General features: G+C 40.8%; 1 protein-coding gene across 1 annotated transcript; it reads left to right on the forward strand.

Annotated features, from left to right (window-relative positions):
- Positions 1–8,602: 8,602 nt before the first annotated feature.
- nat8l (N-acetyltransferase 8-like) lies at positions 8,603–23,380 on the forward strand. The gene is given in 4 exon segments (XM_062444661.1): positions 8,603–8,906; positions 10,371–10,535; positions 23,012–23,355; positions 23,357–23,380. Coding segments are annotated over 4 exon segments (837 nt in total).
- Positions 23,381–24,718: the final 1,338 nt, after the last annotated feature.

A 24,718-nucleotide genomic window follows, 5' to 3' on the forward strand; every position in this document is an offset into this window, starting at 1 on the left:
CTATCGCAGTTAACTGCTCGTACTCTGCATCTTCCAAAGATAAATGTTTGGGCTCGTCACCTATCGCAGTTAACTGCTCGTACTCTGCATCTTCCAAAGAGAAATGTTTGGGCTCGTCACCTATCGCAGTTAACTGCTCGTACTCTGCATCTTCCAAAGAGAAATGTTTGGGCTCGTCACCTATCGCAGTTAACTGCTCGTACTCTGCATCTTCCAAATCCTCCTGCTTTGGCTCTTCACTGTTCACCTTTTCATGACTGGCTGAATCAGAGGCTATGGGGTTTAGAAAGACATTTAATTGCATCCATTAATATAGGGATTGAAACATTTTTTTTTTTTTAGCTTCATTAAATTAAATAATAACATGAAATTTTCACAAATGAACTTGTACCTAAAGAGTATAAAAATAGTTATGACATTGTTTCAATACATAAGACACAGACCAGTGCAAACAACACATTACTTCATCATCTTGTTACCTTTGTCTTGTGCAGCATCATTTTGAGTTGGTGCTGCACTGATCACAGCCACCAAAGCAAAGAGCAGAAACACAATTTGGATCTTCATTTTCTGAAAGAGGACACAAAATGTTACAAGAATACAAACAAATAATCTTTGAGTAATTATAAAGGGATTCTGTTGGGTATATGTACAGAGTCAAATAAAGCTCACCTTCACTCTGCCGGAGTTGTCAGGTAAGAACACTGTCGACAAGCTGATACTTCAACTAAGCTTCTGACTGATATATATGTACTTGAGTTCCTGTTTAGCATATTCGTTGTGTCTTTGTACTTTGGCATCAGTTTGCCCAATCAAGAATTTCCATCTTTTGCTTGTAAATGCCAACAATACTCCAAGGCATTTGGCATACTGGTAATTACAAAGCAATCAAGAGTTGCCATGACATATAATGTCATGAGGCATACGAGGCTGTGTTCAGCCCCTTACAGAGCAAAAACACAGTTTAACTACACACTTATATTCACTAATGTCAAATACTGATCAGATGTAATGTGTTTCGAAATTTCACAATTCAACAAGAAAAGGATTTGAAACCTTGTGTTAAATTAATCAAGACTTACTGACACTAGTGCTGTTATACTACAACATGTGTTACAACTGTTTCTATAACTACAACAGCTAGTTTTGGTACTTTCAGCATAAGAGGAGTGTTGGATACTGAGATGATCATGCAAGGTTAAAACCTGTGGATGTCCTGGTTACAGAAAGTGATGGGAGCTGGATATTTACAGGAAAGTAAACAGGAAAGCAGCTGTTTCATAAATGTGTGGTGGAAGCTGAAGACTGCTTCTGGAATAATTACATACTTTTTAACTGATGTGTTCCTGGATTGTAAACTTCACCAAATCCAGTAAAAGGCAGGACATAGTTTCTAATGTAACCTTAACTAAATTATCTGAACTCTAATGTAAAGCTTTCCAGCATTGCTTTGCAGTAAATTATTTAACTATTTTATAACTTTTGCTGATGGTTCCTTGATTGTAAGCTCCCCCAAATCCAATAAAGAGCGATGTAGATGTAATCCTAAACTAAAGTGAAGTAAGGCAAGCTAAATTCAACTAAATATAATATCAAAAAGCTTTACTTTCCCCCAAAACAGGTCATGTTCATAAAATATCTTAAGGCCAACATCATCCATTGCAAAGAGTTCAGACCCGCTAATTTTTCTTAGCTCAGGAGATCCTCCCATTCCTTAAAGGTTCAAGCTTTCTTTACAGCTAGCAGTAATACATAGACAACAGACACAGCAAACAAATACAACAACAAACCAAATATGAATTAAATGTTAAGAGAGTCATTTACAAGGCTGATAGCAGGAGGAATAAATGACCTCTTGAACCTGTTAGTTCTGCATTGTGGCAGATTTTCATAAAAGTGATGTTGATGTTAAAACTGTGAAGCTTGCGATAAAAGTTCATACGCTGATGTGCTTTTTTGTTAGCTACGAACGATTGTTCCTTCTGGAGGAATAACTAGAACTAAGATACAATACTTCATGAATAAGGCCACAGGCCTAATGCTCAGAAACAACTCGTGTGGCTTTGTGAGTCTGACCTGTGTTATGTTGAATTGCATTAATATTGAAAGCTGATGTGACTTTTTATACATTTTAAGAGAAGAGAAATACTGTACATCTTGCACACACACCTCTCAATGTTGTGAAATCTAATACAACTCTAACACTAACATTTCTTCAAAATTTACACGTTCACCTTTTTAACAAAGGTCATGAAAACCGAACACTTTAAACTTAAAAAATAGGATCCTTGCAGGGCTATTTATTGTGTAGGTGAACTGATGTTGCTGACATTGCTAATGTATGAATAAATCAACAGTATTGCCCTACCACTTGTCAGGATGTAAGAGGTTAATCGTGGGATCACTGTAGTCTTTTTTTAATACCTTCTGAGGTACAATCGTGTCTTTTGTTGATATAATTAATATAACCATTAATGTCACAGTCACTAAAACTACCAAACTTACTTTTACTGTTTCTAATTCTCTTATGCTGTGTTTTAAAGACTTCACACAGTTCTTAAGCTAAAAGGTTTTGCCTCTGTAAACACTTACATGGAAACATTCATGTGTTAAGCACTGCCTTTCCAGGATGCCCTGAGGAATTAATTAACATTTTTAAAAACCGCTTTGTTTTTTCTTTTACTTTGTTTGTCTTACACCTGTTGCTCCAGTACTGGCAGTCCGCATAGTTAATTATCTCCTGCAGGGAAATTATGAAAGAACATGGTGAAAAACAAGGAGCTGTTCTCAATATCTCACCTTTAAAGGCAGAAATGATGTGGGATAATGCATTTCTAAACTGGCAGAATAAGGGCATAATAACACTGTAGGACCATACCTCACACTGGAGTATAGAGAAGTTGTCAGAGAGATTCCCAAACATTGAGCAAGCATGTAATCGTTGGAAAATGATCCAATCTTCATATATACATACATTTTGGAACCGCTCCAAGATATCAATTTAATGGACCTCTCAGTTTAAGACACTCTCAGAGGTTGTTGCCCTATGATAGCTCTTTTTGGAGTACCCTCTAATGTCTACTCTTAAAACAAGCTCTTTCGTGACTTCTATGCATTCTGTATGCTGCTTGCTCATTGTCTAATCCTGCTGAATTGGAAACAAACAACTCCTCCATCTAATACGCAATGGATCAGAAATACCTTGTTTTATTACCTTGAGGTTAGAAAACATTTAGCACACACTGCGAGGTTCATCTGTAAGATCTGGCAACCTTTTCAAAGACAGAAGAGGAGTAGTGCTACATGAGAACCCTTAGAGCAACATTGATTATAGGAAAATGGTTTTGGTTGGATATCCTGCTCTGAAAGACTTTGAGTATTAGGTTAGTCTCTCCTGAATCAAACTTCTTCTCTATCTCTATATTCTCTATTCTGTATTTCTATGATATTTGATGTTCCTATTTGATGTCCCTTTTTACTTTTTTCAATGCTGGGGTGGGGTGGAGGTTGATTTTCCAGTAGCGCTAGTACTGACGCAGTGGAAAATCAAACATTTACTTTAAATATTAAGACGTCAATTTCACTACCGATTCTTCTTACGGACTTTTTTTGGTGGCATCCCTCCAATTCTTGGGCATGAGAATTTACACGCAGCACAACACCCTCCCTCCTGATATTTGCACACAGTGTGCTGAATGATGGGATTCATCATTCGACACACCTGGCCAACAGCAGACTCAGATAGTTAAGAACATTTGTTGAGAATTTTAAGAGTGTTGCTGCATAAAGCTCAGTGTCACTTAAATAGTGTTTATAAGCAATATGGTGGAAGAAAAATCATCCACATCAACTATTCCACTTTATTCGGTTCATATTTCCTATAGATAGCAGTGAGGTGACCTGAGCTTGCTTAAATGCAGTCATTGATCAGAATGGAGAATAGGAGGACAGCGGCCCTGTTAGCTGGCCACATTGTCATTTTAATGGTGCTTTTATGAGATGAAAGAAAAAACATCCTCATCAATCATTCCACTTTGGTCTGTTCATATTTCCTATATTGTTTTACTGGTTATAAAAAAAACCCTGTGTGTTAATGCTCCCGGGTCAAGAAGCTTCACTTACCTCAATAACAGACTGTATTCATGAGACATCTTAATGCTGACATCAACCATTGTAATAAGGTCAGACCAGCTCATTTTTCTTAGCTTTGGAGATCCTCCTGTTTCTTTCCACTACTCAGAATTGCTTTCAGCAGATTCATGAGTGTGTCTAAAAAGGCAATTGTTAGCTACAAATTATTGTGCCTACTGGAGGAATATTTAAATGCTAAGATCAAATATTTAATTTAATATGTCCACAGGTCTAATGGTGAATTTCTGTGTCTCAGAAACAACTTCCTGTGTGGCTTTGTGCCTCTGACTTGTGACCACAAGAGGGAGACAGGCCTCTGGAAGTAAGTGACAAAGAGAGATTTGAGTCTGAAAAAGGACTGAACTACTTTGTAACGCAGGCAGGCACATATGACAGAAGGACAGATAGAAGTACAAAATACTAAATAGCTTAATGCTTTACTTTACTTTTGTCTTTCCTTTTTTTATTGCTTCAATATATATTAGTCAAACATTTTATTAACCTTAATTCCCTGTTTCCATACGTGTTTAAATCAAATGTTCAAATGAAAAAAAATACACACAAGTAGTCTATGTTGATCTTTCTGTGTTCTTTTCTTATTCTTATTCATAATATCTTAATGTATTACCCAGTACGTCACATAAGTAGAGATACCATTATTTCCATTTTATTCTATATTTATGTCAGCACCAGTTTGTGCACATTCATATGATGTGCATATTTGTCAAGAGGAGAAAATGTGTTACACTCTCATTGAGAGTTGTGACCAAGCTGCTTTGATACCTGTTGAAAACAGGAGAGGAAAACTAACCCGGCGCACCGTGCACACTGTGGGAAACACGCTGAAGCTTTAAACTTCTGAGCAGACTCCTGCCGGGCTGCCAACTCACTGAAAGGAGTCAGAGGTCACGGCAGAAGCAGGAGAGCCAGCAGTGGCATGGTGTGACCTTTTGAGTGGGGGCAGGGTGGGGGTTTCCTCAGCTGCAGGGAGACACAAAGTGTCAGAGTTCACATTCAAGATAATTAGAACAATATGTGGAGCTCTGTGTGGGGATTTTCAACTAGTCTGTTAATGTGGGGAATGACTGAAAAGTACATGGACACACAGTACTTTGCATTTTGTTTATGTGTAACCACGCTACACATGTGGCTTTAAGATGGCGAGGTTGCTCAGAGTGAAATATTTGTGAAATTTGGTTCAGAAATTCAGTCGTATTTTAAGATTAGTGCTAACTGTTTAATACAGTGTATTATTTTTCTTTCCTCTTTCCTCTGGTTAAACATTCACAGCAAACTTGACATATTTTTTGTTTTCTAGTTTGTAATCAGAAAATATAGCATGTAAAGGAGTAATAAATCCTCACAGGGTTGCGTGTGACCAGACTTTGGGACACGTTTAAGTATGATTGTGGTGTAATTGTTTCCTTTAGGAAAGACGGAACCTAAGCATGTGTTGGACATGCTGATGTACTTTTCCCTCCTAATTTACAGCACATTGTAATCCAGATAGTACAAGTATTGTTCACCATTGTCATGGATGAATTTTAAACAGGTCATTATAAATCCATTCCCACACACCTCTGATCCATTAAGTTTTGAGAGTTTTCATCAGGTTGTGAGTTCAAAGCAATGTCATGACATGTGATAAGCATTCAGCTTTCTGTTGCGCTCAACCTCAAATGTCTTTATTCTGTTGGTTGATTTTTTGTGTTTTGACTTTTTGTTTGGCATTCACAGTCATTATATAGACATTACTGTTTGGTATTGTACATATAAACTACTGCATATGATTTGTGTTGGACTGCCGCACATTCACATATGCTTCAAAATATTATTGGCAAAAAAAGAAAAGAAAATGTCATGAACTATCCACCAGCTGGCTGAATAACAACAAACAGTAAACTCAGAAAGCTAAACTAATTTTTACTAACTTTTTTCTTGGGGGGTAAAAAGTCTTTAAAAAAAAAAAGAAGCAAAATGTGTGAACTGCAATCTAAAAACAATACTGCATTTTGCATGAATATTTTTTCTCATGTTTTAACACACAAAGTACAACATGGGGCTGTTTTACATTCTCACTATGTATATTTTTTTAACTTTAAATTATGTTTTATGGATTTTATTTATGCATTTATGAATATGGATTTTATTTATGCATTCATGAATATATTTTTGAACAGTCTAAATGGCCACTGCTAGTGCTTTTTCGTGTTTATTTATATTTGATGTGGAGTTGATTCATATGCACCTTGTGAAAATAGAAAGCTAACTGAAGTTGTAGCATTTCCAAAATTGTGGCACAGACATAGTACTGCAGTGGCAACATGGAGATAATTAAACTTACATTTGGGCATATCATCAATATTTATTTTCATCATGTGCCTTTTAGTAGATTTATTGGGGTTGTCATATGTATCACATCCCAGTCACTATAAAATGAGTGTTATTATGAATGTTTTTACAACCTCATGTCATGGAAGCGAAATTATCGACAGCACTTGAAGGCGGCATTGCCAGGAGTGAACCAGAGGGAACCACTGCGCATGCTCGGAGCATCATCCACCCGGTCGGCATGGTGATACCCGCTGCAGGTGCTGATGCATAGAAAAAATATCTTTCTACCGCATTTTCTTGTAGACTAAATGTCCAGGCTGAGCGGGGACATGCGAGGACTTGCAGGTTATGTGTCTGCCCTGCACCTGCAGACTCCTCATGGGTGGGAGGGGTGGGGGGTAGTAAGAGATCTCACAGAGGCAGGAGTGGGGGTAGGCGCAACCTTATCAATAGCAGGTTGCCTCCGATGATCCAGTTCAAACTAGTTCTGCTTTTACATATGCGACTGTGACTCTGCGAGGTTCAACTCTTCATCCAAGAAGTCTCAGCTTTAGAGCCAAAACACACTCTCATATGTTCTGTTGGCTTCAAGGAAAATACTCATTCCAGTTTTCTTCATTTCAGTGCCGAGGGAAACTTTATCGCATAATATTCATACTGCGTGCCAGTGATGCGCAAAAGTGATATTGTACGGACGTAATTTGAGCATGTTTTTCATGCAGCATCTTCATGAGTTCTCTTTGTCTCGCTTGAGAGGGATAATTACACTATTCTTTATGACATGCAAATATAAACTTCACCCCTTGGTCGTTAAAAAATAATGTGCTATAATTAAAAAAAGAAAGAAAAAAAGAAACACACACACAAATAGTGACAGCACTCATAGTTCGTGACTCTGTAATAACAATCACGGTTAATTACAGGGAGTGTCGAGGGACAACAAAGACCGGATCAAGCATCATCACCGTCGTCATCACCAGCAAGTGCCGCCGCCGCCGCCGCCACAGTCGTGCGTAAAAGCCGGTATCGTCGTTGCTGTTGCTCCTACGGTGCTAGTCGCCGACAGATGGGCTAATGGCAAGTTTCAGATATGAAGTAAAGGCGAGATAATCTCGGTGTTAGGAGGCTGATAGATGACAGGAGCAGGGCGACAAGGCGAAGGGAAGCCGTGGAGGAATCACTGCACTGCAGCAGAGCTGTCAGTCAACAGGCAGATGAGGCTGCACACAGTGATGTGCAACCACTGCTCAGACATTAGGGCGACTCCCAGCTGAATTTAAGGCTTTGTGATGACCTCTTAATGTCGATTTATATCAGGATATAAATCTATAGCCTATGTCTCACATCAGGGTCTTCTCCACCCCCCTCATTGTCACAGTAGCGTCAGTATAGTATCGGAGATGTCCACCGATGCAAGTCATTTAGGAGTTTCAAAGCAACATCGACTCATTTTCACCTCAAAATGTAATTATAACCCCAAATGAAAAGTAATTGCAAACTCATTTTTTATTCTTCTAAGGAGCTGCAGTAGCCTTGACACTAGGATTTCCTCCTGTTTTGACGCATCGCCCCCTCTTTACCTTGCGTCTTTGTGCTGCGTAGGCTATATCTCATCCTTTTCTAGCCACGGTATCTCAACAAACCGGGGGATCCTCCTCATTGTGAGACATTATGAAGACAAGCCCTTGCTCAGAAACATCCTCTCTACGCAATCTCGCCAGCACCCCCCCCCCCTCCCCCTGGGCCCACATCCTCAAAATACACACTTCGCCGGCACAGATGCAGAGAGAGATAGCGAGAGAGACAGAGACAGAGAGAGAGGCAGTGTATGTCTCTCCCTCCTCCCTCGTCCATCAGCATCTAACGGCGCATCGCTTCCACCAATCTGTGCAGCGAGAGGACCACCCCAACCCCTGAACCTGAATCTACCCGCCCTGCCCGCTTATAAATACTGCTTGACTCACGCCGGCAAGTCTTGGTCGTCAGAAACGCTCAGGGTTGCAGCAGTACATCCCCCTTCGTCTTATCCCCTTCATCGTTTCTCTGTTTTTTAAGAAAATCTCACGCATCATCCATTTTCACTCTCATTCTTTCCCCCTTTTTTCCGAACTGTAGTTGTTTTTTTGCGGCCAGTTGCATGCATTTTTCGTCTCCCAAAATGGTTTGCGAGACTAAAATTGTTGCGGACGAACACGATGCTATACCTGGGACCAAAAAAGAGTCGATCATGTGGAGCTCTCCTCCGTCCAGCGCGGCTATGAACCCCAGCGAGGCCAAGGATGTGAGGAAAGATGCGGTTTTTATCCGCGAGTTCGAGCGCGGGGATCAAGAGGAGGTGCGCCGCATCTTTTACGAGGGTATTATGGAGAGGATACCCAACACGGCGTTTAGGGGGCTCAGGCAGCAGCCCAAGACCCAGTTTTTATATGCTCTGCTGACAGGTAAGTACCCTCATTACTTTTCATCATGTTGTCAGATAAAATGCATCACGTCGACTTTTGCAGGCGTATTTATTCCCACAACAAGCCCCAAACCCACTTTTCTAAAGATGAGAAAAACTTCAATGAAACATTCATTTTGTACAAAGTAATTATTCCACTGCCCAATTTAGCCATTTCCCATTTAATTCCCAGCTCATATCACAATATAGGAAGCTACATATTTCTGCTGCGCTTTCTTTTGATGTTTGCATCCCTCTGTGATTTATTTGAGGAACTTGTTTTTTTTAAATCCCACACAAATAACGTTTCTCTGCACCATGTAGCCCTGTAGGTAATGTATACAGTTAAGTTGAAATATATTGCAACACTTAATTTAAGGTGCCAGCGCGGCATTTCTTTACCCGGCACACAACACCGGCATGTTGCTCATCATGCAACAAAAGGCATGGCCAGGCGCATGGTGCATGTGTATAACCGGCGGGCCTGCTGATGATGTGATGACATACCGGTGCCGTGAATGAATGAGTGAATGAATTTGAGGATTGGCCCACAGGGTGCGCGCACGTTACCCAAAAAGAACTCCCCGCGCAACCCTAACACACATATTAGCCACCCTCACCCCTCACCCCCCTCCCCCATGGGCACTCCCCCGCCTCTGCACAGCAGCCAATGCGCCAGTCATGCACGGACCTCGCTCGGCTTTTGTCGATGTTGCCGGCGCAGATAAAAAGCCTCATGTTTCGTGACCGATGCCGTTAAGCACGTCGAAATCAGACAAACTGTTTCAAACTCAAACCATATTATGAAGTTTTGGCGTGTGTTAAAAAAAAAGAAAAAAGCATGGCGTTAATTAGACACATGCAACACATATAGGCTATATCGATTATCTTGCCTGTAAACTCGCCCAAATATTTTTTTCCCAGCGCGTTCTGAATGTTTATGTTTGGATAGTTAGATGCTTTTTAATAGAGAGTGACGCGCTGAGGTTTCACACCACGCCGGGGTGCAGTGGAGTAAACCAACTACTGTGTTATTGCATGCCACACAACAACATGCTATGCAGCATCCAGCCTGCCTGTTTGTGTTCCCCTTTGCGCCCCCTAGCGACACATCTGACTAATTACTCCAATATGGACAATACTGGTTTGAAGAATTCAACACTGACAAATCAATCTCAATTGAAATCTGAAGTTTTATCATGTGTAATTGTGTGCTCCTGCAGCTACACTGATATGCCTTCTTTCAAATTGATGAATGTTATTTTGCTGCCTTGTGTGAAACTAATCCTAATGTCTCTTGATCAGACTGTTATATTGTACTGTCATGTGATGAAACTGTTGCATTTATTGATGCTCATGTCATGTTGCCTCTTCTGTGTCTGTGTGGGGTCAAATTCTGCCAAAATCAAACATGTGATTCTCTTTTCTGACAGGTTTCGTTTATTTTTCTTCCATTTCTCCATAGTAATGTGCTTTTTCGTGACCAAATCCGTCACGCTGACCTGCTGTGCACCCCTCATTCTCATGGGTGCGCGCTACTACTACAGCAGGAAAGTTATCCAGAGTTATCTCGACTGTGCTCTGCACACGGACATGGCTGACATAGACGCTTATTACATGAAACCCACAGGTAAGACGAGGGACAAACCTCAGTGTTCTCACTTTAGTGTGAATAAATACACATGTGTTACCTGGTTTGTCAGTCGGCAATGCTCCACCACCAGTGTTGTTTCATGAAGAAAGTCGAGAGGGATGGCGATGAAGAGAATGTATAAAACTCTCTGTTTGTACTTTAAGAAGTTCAGGGCTGAAACTTTTCTGCAGCCGGAGGGATAAAAGACAAAATCCCCCAAATAACAACATGAAAGGCAGAGTGACTGACGCTGTGAAACGTGGCTGCTTTTTGGGAGTCTTCAGGCAATGCAGAGGCAAGTCATTAAATATGCAGGTCGTCTCTCTGATTTCCTTTTCCTCTCTCTCCTTTCTTTCCCACCCCCTCCTCCCTGTCTCTTTCTCCACTGCTTCCCCCACTTGCTTCCAATCTGAGCTTCACTTGGTCATGGGCGGGGGTGGGTAGATGTATACAACACAGGACTATTGATCACACGGAGGAAACTGCTGATACACTTTTCTGCGGTATACTCGGTGTCAGTGAGGCTCATTTCCTCCACTGAAGCTTCTAATTCGGAAAAATCAATCCACGTCGAGTGAGACTTCATTCCTCCTCAGGAGTTTAGCTGTTTCAGTTGTGAGTGATGAGAATGAGTCAACCACAAACACATGACACACTTCACACATTCCCCCTGCCCTGGAACTTCTTGGACGCATTTATCCCCTGTTAACCCAAACCACGTGGCCAATATAAAAAGCAGGTGTTAGTTAAGCCAGTCAATTGCCCCCTCATTGTCTCTTTCTTTCAGACATTGTGCCCTCTGGCTTGGTAATCCACTGCATACACAATTGCAATTTAGCATTCCCATTATTGCTGCAGGGCTGTGATGGTTTAGAGGGGGTCAGGCACCACTGCTCTTGGACAATGCTAATGATTATATCCATGCAAACTGAATGGGTCCAGGGGGATGAACACCTGGGCACCAACATGCAGTCCTGATGGAGAGGCACCGCTGACGTCACTGTCATTTGTTGCGGTGTGTGTGTTGTTTTGTGTGAAGCGTGTGCAGGATGGCACGGCATGTGGCACGTAGGAGTGGGCGATTATGTGAAGAATACATAATTTGGCATACAGCAGAGAACTTGTTGAACTTAAAGAAAGCCGAAAACATATTTTCTCAATCGGGTTCTTACAATGATTGAGTTTGACATAAAAACATGATTTTCTGCCAAAGTTAGCACAGTTTTGATCATTTTTACTGTTGTTGCTGGTTTAAAGTTGTGGCGCTCGGTTGGAAAAAGGTGATAGGTGATGTCATGTACTTTCCTGCACCAATCAGAATTCAGCAACGTGTGAATGAACATCTGATGGCAGCCGTGGGGTTATTTGCTTAATCAAACCAAACCTAGCGAATAGTTTTCAACTTTTGCACTCTTGGTAAATAACACGTGAAACCAAGTTTTTAGGGCCTCTAAGCCTGAATTTCATTAATGTCCGTAAGAAAATAGATCCAAAAAATCTTTCTGACATATTTTCAGACAATGGATTAATGAAAATGGAGATATATCAGAGCGTGGTGAAAATATGTCTTGTAGTGTGCCTTGTAGAATCACATGTTCTGGGCTAGTTGACAACTAAACAGCTACTTTGTGCGATTTTGCATTTTGGTAATTGGCTTTCATTAGCAGCTACAAGCAGCTGGCAAAGGGAAGCAATTGAGCGTAGCTGAATCTTCCAACCTGCACAAAATTATGGCATATTTGAGATAGTGTCAGCACATTTCTGTCAGGCAAGCAGAAAAGTTTGCCCTGACACATCTAAACATCTCAGTACACAATGTCTTCAACTGAACACTGTAAGAACGAGTGACAAAAGTTGGAAATTAACGAAAGGGTGGAAAATTTGAATATCCTCCCCAATACTGCATGTATACACGACAAAGGGCTTCTTCTGTAAACATGGTTGCCATTCAGATATAACATAACAGAGACAATAAAGACACCAAAATACAGACTTAAGGTGTGAAGGTATAACAAGGGTATAATTGTTACATGGGTGCATGAGCTGTGTGTGTGTATGGACCTTTGTGTTTAAGGGACATTTGTGAGGCTTCATCTTCACTTCAACATTATTTTAATCAGTGTTCAATTACTGAGTTGTCGATCAGTTAGAGGATCAAAAAATGTAAATGTTGTATTTCTGCAACTCAGCACTCAATCAGCTTATAGGCGAAATGCTGCTTTAGATGTCGAAAGAAAGACAGACTCAAACAGAGATAACTGTGTGACCCGTTCTTAAATTTTTTTTATAAACTGAACAAAGCGGACACTGACCAGAGACCGTTTTGGGTGACAGGAAAAGAAGAAGACAGAACAGAAGGTGAACAGTAATAGAGAGCTGAGAGCGGCCACATGTCCCTGCCCACATGCCTCGACTACACCGATCAATACTCTTATCTCCTCTGTGTGTGTGTTGTGATCACTCACTCTGTGGCACTTAAGGCCAGCTGTCACCTCTTCATTCGCCCCATAATAAAGTGTGTGTGTGTGTGTGTGTGTGTGTGTAGGCGGTGAGGTTGTAAAGCAAATTGAGGGAACAATGGTCAGAAGCATGAATGTATATAACTGTATAAAAAGCCACAAAAGCTTGTTACTTTAACAAAAACAGCGGCCGGCACAGCAAGTGCTCAAATAGATCAATATCGAATTTCATTCTAAAAAGCTATTATTTAAATTCAATAGTTCAATATGAGCTTGACAAATTCAAATCAATGGCAAATCAATGTAACTGTAATATCTGCTGGCACAAATCTCTTTGTACATGCTGACTCCTCCCTATCTTTCTCTCTCCTTCCCTGAGGTGATAAACCAATAATGAGTCAATCTGGCAATCAATAAGTGACCACCAATGATATGTTAACAACTGCAGTGCATCTTCCTTAATGTGAAACTGTAAATGAAGACAGAACACTCATAACTATTGAAAGAGTTTATCACATTTAGAAAAAACTATCACAAAGTGCTATTTGAGCAGTTGACCCTGATTCATTGTACTGTATTCATCTAATCCACTTTGTACTCCTTCACTGGAAAATGTTAATATGCATATTTATTAATCCATGTGGTTTTATTACCAGAGAGAGGAGTGCATGACTCACACAAGAGAGACAAGACTTGTAATTTTCTCAGATAAACGAACAAAATTCAATTAAACTCAAGCCCAACCACGATCTGCAACCGCGTTTCACTGCTGACGAGTTGCAGGCAACCGTGTTGGGTGTGGTGATAAACGAGTCAAAAATGTAATTAAATAATAGTAGTGAACAATCAATCAAAGTGAAATATTATGCTTTTTATTGTGTGAACATACCAAAGCCCATAACCGACCATGTTTTTACTCGCACTATATGTGTGTGTCCACTCCAAACAGTAAAGTTAGGCTTCAAGTCAATTTTCCTCTGGTTTGTAATAACTGTGTATTTGGCTCTGGACGGTGCCAATGAGTGGATGACCTACACCCCTCACTGTTCTTGAATGCATCCTGTGTAGGCTTAAGACTGAAGCTGCTGCTGTGCTACCAGCATCACAGAACCAGTTCAGTTTGTGGCAGGATCATTAGAAGTGCAAATATGTGTGAATGGAAATCTAATTTGCTTTTCAAGACTTTCTTAATTTCTTTTCGTCTAATTAGAATCTCTGGACTTTTTTTTTTTGGAAAGTGCAATCCGAAGATTTTTTAGAGTTTTCTCAGAGGAGCAAGCTAGAGTTGAGTTGGGCTGAACCATTTGTAGCATACGTAGCTGAAATATTTTACTATTGTGCTCATTTGGACCTGTTCATGTCAAGCACTGATCTCATCTAAGGAATGTTTACACAGTTGTTCACTCCTCTCATAGGAAATTAATGTCTGAGCTACAACTCTTCATAATCAGATCAATCTGAAGATTAAAATTTACGCCAACTCTGATGCAATACATCAAATACAGTTGTGCACAAATTCGCGAAAGTGCAATGACAATAAGGTTAACTGTAATCTAATATAATGCTAATATTTATATTTTATATTGAACTCACTCCCTTACAAATCAAATCAAACCAAAATAAACACACCAAGATGTTCAAACAGTAGGTGGACAACTTTCCTCCTCCCTTGTATACTTTACTTGCTAAATCACTTTAGGTCACTCTGGAGCAGCTTAGCGCCTAAAAAGTGAATATAATGTAATGAGGGTGGCACTATACACCGAGCCAAACCCTCCCCATCTGGAAGTGATACCCACTCAGTAATACTGGCTGTTTAATGAGGCGTCATGACCACTGCAGAGTCTCATCAAGGCAAGAGACCATTATAATACTTGCTGGTCATTGTCACTGTAGTTGTGTGTGTGTGTGTGTGTGTGTGGGGGGATGAGTTTGAGCTTGCTCTGTTCCAGCGGAGAGAGCAGCTTCCTCCACCAGTACCTGCTGTGCTTATTTTAGCTCTGAACGACAGACAGAGAGAGAGAGAGAGAGAGAAAGGGAAATATGTGAAGTGAGGAAGTGAGTGCTAGATAGAAAACGGGGGCATCTGTGGGAGGGGTGTGATCCTCAACTATAAAAGATATGTTTTGTGTGTGTGTGGGAAAGAGAGAAAAATTAGGAGTTTGCTGGTTAGCACACAGGCGAAGTAATCTCTTGGGGGATATTTCAGACTCGTCAGCTAAAGCAGTGAGACTACCATTTCTTCCATCCTTTCCTCTACCATCACACCATCGTTTCCTCCGACTAAACTCTAAACAAAATGTCAAAGATGTAGCAATTTTCACACAAATCACTACTCTCGTATCACAAATCGTGTGTGAGGCATGTTATTAGCTAACGAGCCACTCTGGTTATATGTGTCTTACACTAGATATGAGCTGCAACATCATTTTCTCTTTCTCTCCCACCTGTATCGCTCCTCCTCCTCTTTTCCTCATCTACACTGAAGGTGCACTGGAGGCGCTGCAGAGGCCAACTGGGTTATCCATTATCCTGGCACAGAGGAAGTGATGCCTCCTCCCAGGAAAGGAAACAGCCTTCGGTCTCATTTAAAAAGCTGAAAAAATGCAAGCAAAATGTAATTTACTTTTAATTTGTTCATTTATCAGCGGCTACAGACTTTAACTGCAACATAAATACAAACTAGGCATTTAATTTTTAGACAGAAAAACATATAGAAGACTGTACACGTTCACAAACAGTAAAATTCACATTAAGGTAGAATGTGCTGAAAAATAAATAAGTAGTTAGTTAGAGTTAGTTAGAGTAGTTAGTAGTAAGCCAACAAGAACTTTACCCATAATGTCAAAATGTCACTTTAACCACAACAAATACATGTTATTATTTTATGTACTTTTCATTTATGTTGGACATACAAAGCCAGTGTATCTGAAAAAATCAAAAGGTACTATCCAGAGATGCATTCACTGATTTACATTGATTATCAGTACTCCCAAAGCTCTTTTAGACTACTGGCTGACTGCTGTTCCCAGACTGTACATGTGAGAAACTCAAGGCCTCACTAGTCCATTACCCCAGCTGTGCTCTGCACCTATGTGAACATGCGCATCTCGTCTATTCAGCGTTTTGAAGAAGTGGATCATTAATAATGCCCTCAACCTTTTGTTTCACATTCTGCTTCAATCAATACAGAACAAAGAGACTCATTGGAGACACAATATGACGTGTCAACGGCAGCATCATTAATCGCAGCATTGTGCATTTTCTCTTCATGATGACAGTCTTGTGACCAATCACACATCTGATCATTAGAGAGGAGCTCTTTTTAAAGCCCGTTATTGACATGTGAGTGATTACATGTGCGCACTAGAGATTGAATGTGCTTTCTAGATGAAGCAGGCAGGAGTCACATTTGGCATCTTGGTGTAAAGCCCTATGTGGTGGCCTTTGACCCCAGGAGAGAGACAGAGAGGGAGGGGGAGAGAGAGAGGGAGAGTAGCCCTAGCTGCCGTAGTAAAGCTGTACATGTGAACAATGGCATGCACACAGTAAAGTGTAGCATGTGTGTAAAATGCGCGCATGTACATGCATGCTTGTTTACATACAAGCAACATGCATAGATGCGTTGATGGGCAGGAAGGCAGTAAAAACCAACAGTAAAGGGCCAGATAATGAGTTCCTGTGAGCTAATGGACACAGTAGAGAAACTTGCATATTGTATGAGTGCGTGAGCCTCGGTTAATTGTGACAACACACAGGTCAATGCGTCAGTCTCCTTTGCATATCGGGTTTGACTTCAAGGCCAAGTTGATAGTAAGACCTCTTCCACTTTAAATCCAGGCTTCGATACACATGAATTATTCATTTTTTGTAAGTGCACTGTTGTGTGTTTGTGTCTCAAAAGTGTGTTCGGCATCTGACAGTCACCTCCTCTCACCCTCATTTGTCCGTGCCTGAGGAAAGAACTGCTGATGTGTGGCTTACATGTGACAGGCTAATCCATCCTCCTAACATGCATTCTGACCTCAGGAGAAGGGTGTGTCTGTATAGAGGGGCATGAAGGAGGGAGTGTGGGTTATATATAGGAAAAAAAAAAACAGAAATCAGTTTCAAAAGCATCTAAACCATTTTCTACTACAATGAAAAAGACGTATGTTAAAAAAAGAATAATATAAAGATAAAATGCATCAAAATAATTTTTAATTTGTGCCTTTTGGATTGTCGGTTCCTTGTTCACTCTTTTCTAGTTAGCTGCAGCTTCTTGTCTGGTCAGTTTTCAGGCTGCTAATATATTGAAAAAGATATATGAATGTTGCTTTTGGAGCATCTATTGGTCCTATAGGATTTCATATGTCATTCAGCTCCTTCAAAGCACAACATGCATGTCTTTTTAGTGAAGAAAGTGACAAAATTGTGGTTAGGATGAATAATTATTATAGACGGTGATGCTTTAACATCATCCGATCTAACACTGTGTATATGTCAGGTGTTCAGATCATCGCCAGAGGCCTATTCGCCATTAACACCTCCGAGGGTCACATTAATCATGCGGTGATGCAACTGTTTCAGAAACACTCCTGAAACATAAATCACCACTGCTTAATGTACCCTGCAAATATGACACACATGCTGCGCTGAGATATGAAACTCGCACACACACAAATAACCATATAAATATGCTGCTTCATTATTAGAACACAAAGCAAATAGCAACTACACACAGAGACTAAAGTCGAGCTTTTGTCAGCGCTTACACCCACAGAGTGCTCAGGACAGTGTTTGGCTCACAGAGGAGTGAACCACAGCGCAGAGAGGCGGCGTCTAGACTGAACGCTTATCAAATGAATTAGCCCTCTAGGTTTCATCTGAAGGAAAAGAGAATAATCTCATTAGACACCATAAAACTATTCCTGTGTATGCCCCATGTGTGTGTTGAGAGAATGTGTGCACTATTTGTGCCGGGTTCATATCGCAGAATCAGCCAGGATTTAACACTCCCACACACATGCATGAAGGCATATTAATATCCTTGTAAAGTAGTTAAAGATATTTGATCCGTCGCATTAAGACAGCGGTAATCAGATTTTTGCTTGTGAGAGAATCCTTCTGAATAATTTCCAGGGTTCACAGCTCTTCTTCTTTTTTCTCGCCTTCACTCTCTGCCGTGATTTATTTTTTGTCTTGAGATCATCTGTATTCTTCACGTCCCCTCCCCCCTCCGTAATAACGGTAGATTCTCTGTTCGCCCTCCCCCCCTTTCGGGTTTGTATGCCCTAACAGCAATAATGGATCCTTTCAGGCTCATCACTATTACTGTTAACACAAATACTTCCCTCCTCCTCCTCCTTCTCTGCTCACTCTTTCTTTCAAAGGAGAACAGATGCATGACTTCTTCTTCTTCATTGTTCCTCTTTCCTTTCTTTTCAACATCTTTTCTATGTGAGTAAGCTCCATTAATATGACTTTCTGGCCTCACCTAATTATGGGTGTTGCATTAATATTATATAATATTCATGTATTATCGCTGTATCAACGAGTACTACACCGAGTAATCATTGCACTACTACAATGTTGTTGGACTCAGTTAAAAAAAAAAGAGGATAAAACCGATGCAGCATAACCAGAGATATTAAAGCAATTCTTCCTTCTTCCAAAACCTGGTGCCTACATTACCCACAATGTAACCTCACTGCTCACAATTCAGATGGACAATAGTGAATGTTATGCTAGTAGCAGGTAATGTGGCTTCAAGCCGCCAAACTCAAGCACAGGAGCGGGTTATACAGGTCTGGTAATCTCACTTCTTGATGCTCTTTATTTTCAAAGCTCAAATTTGCATTTTCACAAGTATTAAACTTATCCTATCTCAGGTACTGGGTTGACAGGAACCTTTAATTAATCCACCTCATATTCACACAGCGCCACTGAGGCAGTTATAAGAAGTGTCTTGCTCAAGACAGGCTTTACAGTGACTGTAGGAACTTTTTCTCACAGTCAGTGTTTTGATTCCAATTCGCCACCCTCTGGCCACAAATTGAGGAATGATGCATGACACAAAGCACCTTTTATTTTCGTTAACCGTGACATTTTAATTGAAGATTTGCAGACTTGATGAGGGTCTAAACCTTCTCCACTTCTTTTCTCATGAGCTACTTTCTAAATCTACCTTTAGTTCTTTCTATTTCTCTCAGTATCTCTGTCCATCTTCTTATCTCTGGGAAGTGCAGTTCCCAGCAGAAATAGTGATAGGGCATTACATCTACGTAGTTTAATAGTAGCAGTGTCAGATGCAGCAGATGTGAAGTTCCTTGAACCGCGATGTCAGGAAGCTTAGAGGTCAATATACCCTTCTTAGCTTTCGGAGGAAAAGTAGAGTCAGAGGGGGAGGAAGGGCAAAGAGGGATGTAGAATTAGTTTGTTTCACTTTGGTTCATTGTAGTGCTGGGAGATATGGACAAAATCAAAGATCCCCATATTTTTGACGAAATACCCCGATATTGATATTGCAACAATATTGCAGGCAATAATCACCAGAAATGTGGATATAATGATGTGAAGAGGGTAAAGACAAATAAAAGCAGCTAGAACAGTTTGGCAAGTTTACAAATTACATAATTTTACTGCAATGCAGCTTTTAAAATTAGGGAAAGAAAACACTTATGACGTATCACGATATTACAATTCCCAAATCTTAGACGATACATAGTCTCATATCGCGATATCAATATAATATTGATCTATTACCCCATCCCTAGTTCATTGTCTCATGTGATCTTTTTGAGACATGTTAAGTAATACGCACAGTCTGACAGGCAGATATGCAGAGAGGCGGTTGGCGTGCATGCTTTCCTGTGCTGTCCTCATTCCTGGCACAGGGCTCAGTTCAGACAGATGGTCAGGAGGGCTTTATAGAAGCGTACCCCCCCCCCCCCCCCCCCCCCGCCTCCAACACACACACAAACACAGACACACATGGGCACGAGCATAAGAATGCCGACCGAGTGCCCCAGGAGTTGACAGTGCAGCTTTGACATCTGTCCATAATGAAACATCATTGCATCGTATTAGTGAAGGCCGTGAGACCAGTTACAACTTTGAAGCATTCAGACAATCGCTTAAATCCATTAGTCAAAGCTGTGCAAATTGACTTCACACTTTGACGGCCCCGAACGGCAGCGAGGAATTAGGCTTTAATGTCCTTAAAGTTTGTGGAATTTAGTAACCAGAAATGTAGCGTCAGAAAACTTTCTTTCATTTCTTGATCTGTCACTTTTCCTACCAGCTTGTCACCAAAATTGGGCCACGTAGGGTGAATCTACAACATCTCAACTGGGGTTATTGGATGCTCTGTTGTTATCTTGGATGTTTGGGAGGGAGCCTTTTAGCACTTCAGATAGCTATGAATCTTCCTGCAGATATTTCAAGAATTCCCTCAGAGATTAGTGAAACACACTGGTTGCACATAATCTCCCAGTGACACCATACCCCCGTCTAGCTATCAATGCGGGGAGTGCTTGGGCTTGTCTGTTTGCCGCTGCAACCTACATGAGACAGTTGTTTGATTCAGTACCAGAAGCCTCGAGATCGGCTTAACGCGGGCCTGCGAGGGGCATCAAATCCCTCCTGACACACAGGAATCCCGGAGAAGCGTGATGTAAATGTCACCACCTGCATGTGTTTGTGTTTTTATTTAAAGTTTTGTACGTGCAAGAATTCAGCAGGAAAAAAAGTGAGTAATAGTAAGAGAAAGTTAAAGAGAGAATTAGGATTCAGTTTTTATGGACAGACGGATTTTTATTGTCAGGTCAGGTCAGGTCAGGTCAGGTCAGCCTCTGCCAGTCACGACATAGTCAGATTTACTTTATCTATAACAAACAGATGGCATTTTAGTTCAAAACCATGTAACCACTGTCGCCACATGCCATAAATATGACTGACATTGATAGAAAGGCTATTTGAACATGGTTACGTAATAAAAACGGGAGGATGAGAGGGTAATTTTCCTTGAAAGATTACGATCGGTAAAGGAAATTAAGCAAGGGCACACACCTTTATGCCCGGCTTGGTTTAAATGCTAGTTTAAAATTGCCTGATAAAGATTCAAAGGAGAATGATTTCAAAAGAAGCATGATGACCTGTTACATTACTTACTTGTGACATTTTTCCCTTTTTAACTGAACCAGTGTAGTTTTTGTAGATGTGTTGAGTCAGAGTAAACGTGGGGACTTTGAGTAACTGAGGCATTTCACTTTTTTTTTTGTGGTTGTGAGCATTTTTCAAGCTCTGTAACTACGCACAAAAGAAGGTGACACAGCCAACAAGATACATTTTGAGTTATACTGTAGGTGCTCTGTATCTTTTTCTCTCATTGTTATGTCCCAAACACTATCATTGTGAAGAATTTTGCAAACACAATCACTCAGTGTCAAAATGAACACGCTACAAACTGCAGAGCGAATATAGATTGATATTAAAACGGGTTGCTATTTAAGCTCTTAGCGGGACTCTGGTGGAGGAGCATTGTCTGCTGACATTTTATCTGTATTGGTCTAACCTTGTTTGTCTGTCTGTGTATGTGCTAGTCTTTTTATATGTCTGCCTGTCTGTCTGCCTGTCACCAGTACCTGTCTGAGTGTCAGATCTATTAATTCTGGGAAACAGCAAGTCCCTTACACAGTATGAGTTGCTGTAAAAATGCGTTATCCCTGCCTATTTTCAAATTACACAATGGTGTTTATCCAAAATGAGAATCAGTTCATGTAACACAATTGACCATCTAAATCTGGAAATGCCACATTACTTTTTCTAATTGCCAAAAAAATGTCTCTTTTTCTATTCTTTTTGTCTCTGCTCCACTACACTGTAATCCCTAAGTGACCGCTCTGTCATGCCTTTGCTTTTAATCAGAAGCATCTAACTGAGTGGCTAATGACATTAAGCGCCAGTCAGATACTGGTCTCTGCCCTACTCATTCATCTACTCCCTGCCTTCCTTATTCCTTTTCTCCCTCCCTTGTTTTCTCCACTCAGACCATTTAAGCCATTACGACAAACCACATGCTGCTAATGGAAATAGACAACGTTCATTTTTACTTGAGTTTGTGGCGCTAAACACTTTCATCCAATCCCCCTTGCCATTCCAATCATTGCTTTGACCCATCTAATTACCAGTTTTGTTTTTGCAAACCATTCATGTCGCATACTTGGTTAAATAAGATTTGCGTACCATTACGTTAGGGCATGTTTGCAAGGCAAGTTGCCAGTTTTTCTTCAGTATCAAATCTTCAACCGTAGAAAGTATTTGGTTTCAACTTTTCTATGAAATGTGGTCACGAGTGTCAGTGTATTGGAGCGGCTGAGAGTGAGAGTCTACCCTTCACTGCTTCTACTTAAAAAAAAATCAATTTTTCATTGATCCCAAAAAGATTAAAACAATAGAGCGATTAAACTAAAACTAAACTATATTCTGAGAAGCATTAGACTCTGTTACTTTTATATCTTGAAGGTATAGTTTGATATTTTTGGAAACAAGCATATTTGCTTTGTTGCTGAGAGTTAGATGAGAAGATTGATACTGTGTGGTGACTTTGAAGCTATATGGTAGGTCACATTAGCTTAGCACAAAGAGTGGAAACAACTATGCTACCTTTTCTTTGTCCAAATGTAGCAAAATCCACCAACCAGCACCCCTCATACTCAAAAATGAATTACAGAACATTAAATGTAATATGTCAATTTAAATTGTTTTTTACACTTCTGATTCTGATGACCTTTGGGTAAAACTATGCTAGCTGTTTCCATTTGTTTTCAGCCTTTGTGCTAAGCTAAGCTGACCAGCTAATGATAGTAGCTTCATATTTACCATACAAACATTAGAGTAGTATTGGTCCCCTAATCTCTTGGCAAGAAAGCAAAACACTTTGAAGTGTTTATCCTTGTTTCCAGCCTTTGCAATAATCTGCTTGCACAACAAATCTAATTATATCAAACTTTTTTCCCTCTTGCTCTCTGTCAGGCTCCTGTTTCTGGGTGGCAGTGCTCGACGGACGTGTGGTGGGCATCGTGGCTGCGCAGGGCCGTGAGGATGACAACACGGTCGAGCTGAGACGCATGTCGGTGGACTCTCACTACCGCGGCAAAGGCATCGCAAAGGCACTGGGTCGTCGTGTTCTGGAGTTTGCCGTGCGCAACAACTACGCTGCTGTAGTCCTCGGCACGACGGCTGTCAAATTGGCCGCTCACAAGCTGTATGAGTCGCTGGGCTTCCGCCGAACAGGCCAGAGCGAGGACTACAGGCTCCCTGGGATGAGCCGCTCGCCGCTGGAGAGGCTCTTCTTCCAGATCCGCTACAGCCGCTACCCGCCTGCAGCTCCGCGAGGAGTGAGAGGTGACAGGGAGAGGGAGAGAGAGATGGAGATGGGGAGTTGGAGAAAGAGAGGGACAGAGAGAGAGAGCAACAACCCTCCTTCACCTGAGAGCCCCGACTGCATCCTCTCCTCTGACAGCTTTTATTTATTTTGTGTCATTAGAGATAACTTCGAGTACTACTTAACACTTCTACTATTTCATCTTTAAAGTCACTAACGTTTTTATTACTATTATGCTTTTGTTGCTGTTGTTTTTGTATTATACTTTTACATTTTAAATAAGAGTTTGTTTCTTTTCTTCTATTTTATTAATCTATTTTTTTGTATCTTTACCCCTCCCTTTCCATTGTGGGAGAAAAAAAAAAATTGGCATTCATAGAAGACATCTAAGTGGCACCCTGATAGGCACCCTTCCGTGTCCCTTTGGTTTCAAGATCATGTGATTCAATCAATACTACCCTTCATTACTATTCCACAATGCCTCTCTTTACCCCTCCCCCATTACCTCAAGCCTTCCCCTCCACCTCCCCTTATTTTCCCAAGACAAGTGCAATGAGACATTTGCATTGTGTTTCACTGGGGGTGGACAGAGCAATGAAAGGGTTGGGAGGGGCAGATATGGCTTCCTTGAGAGGAAAACCCATTTAAAGTGGCTTGTCACGTACACTCAGACACACTCTGTTAAAAATAAGAGAAACACAATTAAAAAAATAAATAAATTGCAACGTTTTATTTTGTGTGTGCATTGTGGACAGAGTGTGGTCTCTCTCTCACATACACACACCAGGTCATATGGCTCTTAGCCAGTCTCTCAAGACACCATATTGAAGCACAGCAAGAGTGTGTTACTGACCCCCATAGTGAGAGAGAAAGATGACAGGATGGTTACCGGAATATGCACTGTGTATCCTGTGTCCTAAATGGACATGAAAAAGCACAGTCCATCTTCCTCATGAATCATCCTCTTAATTCTCCTCTCTGCTTATTTAACTGGGTGGAATTATCCCTCCTTCTTCTCTATTTTTCCTCCAGATCTATCAACAGTGTATCACTCCTTTTCTCACGGGAGTTGTGGGGAGGGTCTCTGATTGGTTGAGGTGACAGGAGGGTGGAGCTTTCTCGCTTCAGTGTCGCACTGACAGATCCCAAGATTGAATAATAGCTGCATGTCAGTGCTTGTGTGTGTAAGTGTGATTGTTAAGAGTATGTGACTGTGTATTTGTGCGTGTGTGTGTGTCTGACGAGGCTAAGTTCACACATTAGAACATGCCTCAACCGTGTATGATGAACAGTTATTTTTAATTTGCGTGAACCGACACGCACTTTTCTTGCTATGAGTCAAGTATAATTTAATT

The sequence above is a fragment of the Scomber scombrus genome, chromosome 23 (genome assembly GCF_963691925.1).
Source record: "Scomber scombrus chromosome 23, fScoSco1.1, whole genome shotgun sequence".
Classification (NCBI taxonomy): Eukaryota; Metazoa; Chordata; class Actinopteri; order Scombriformes; family Scombridae; genus Scomber; species Scomber scombrus.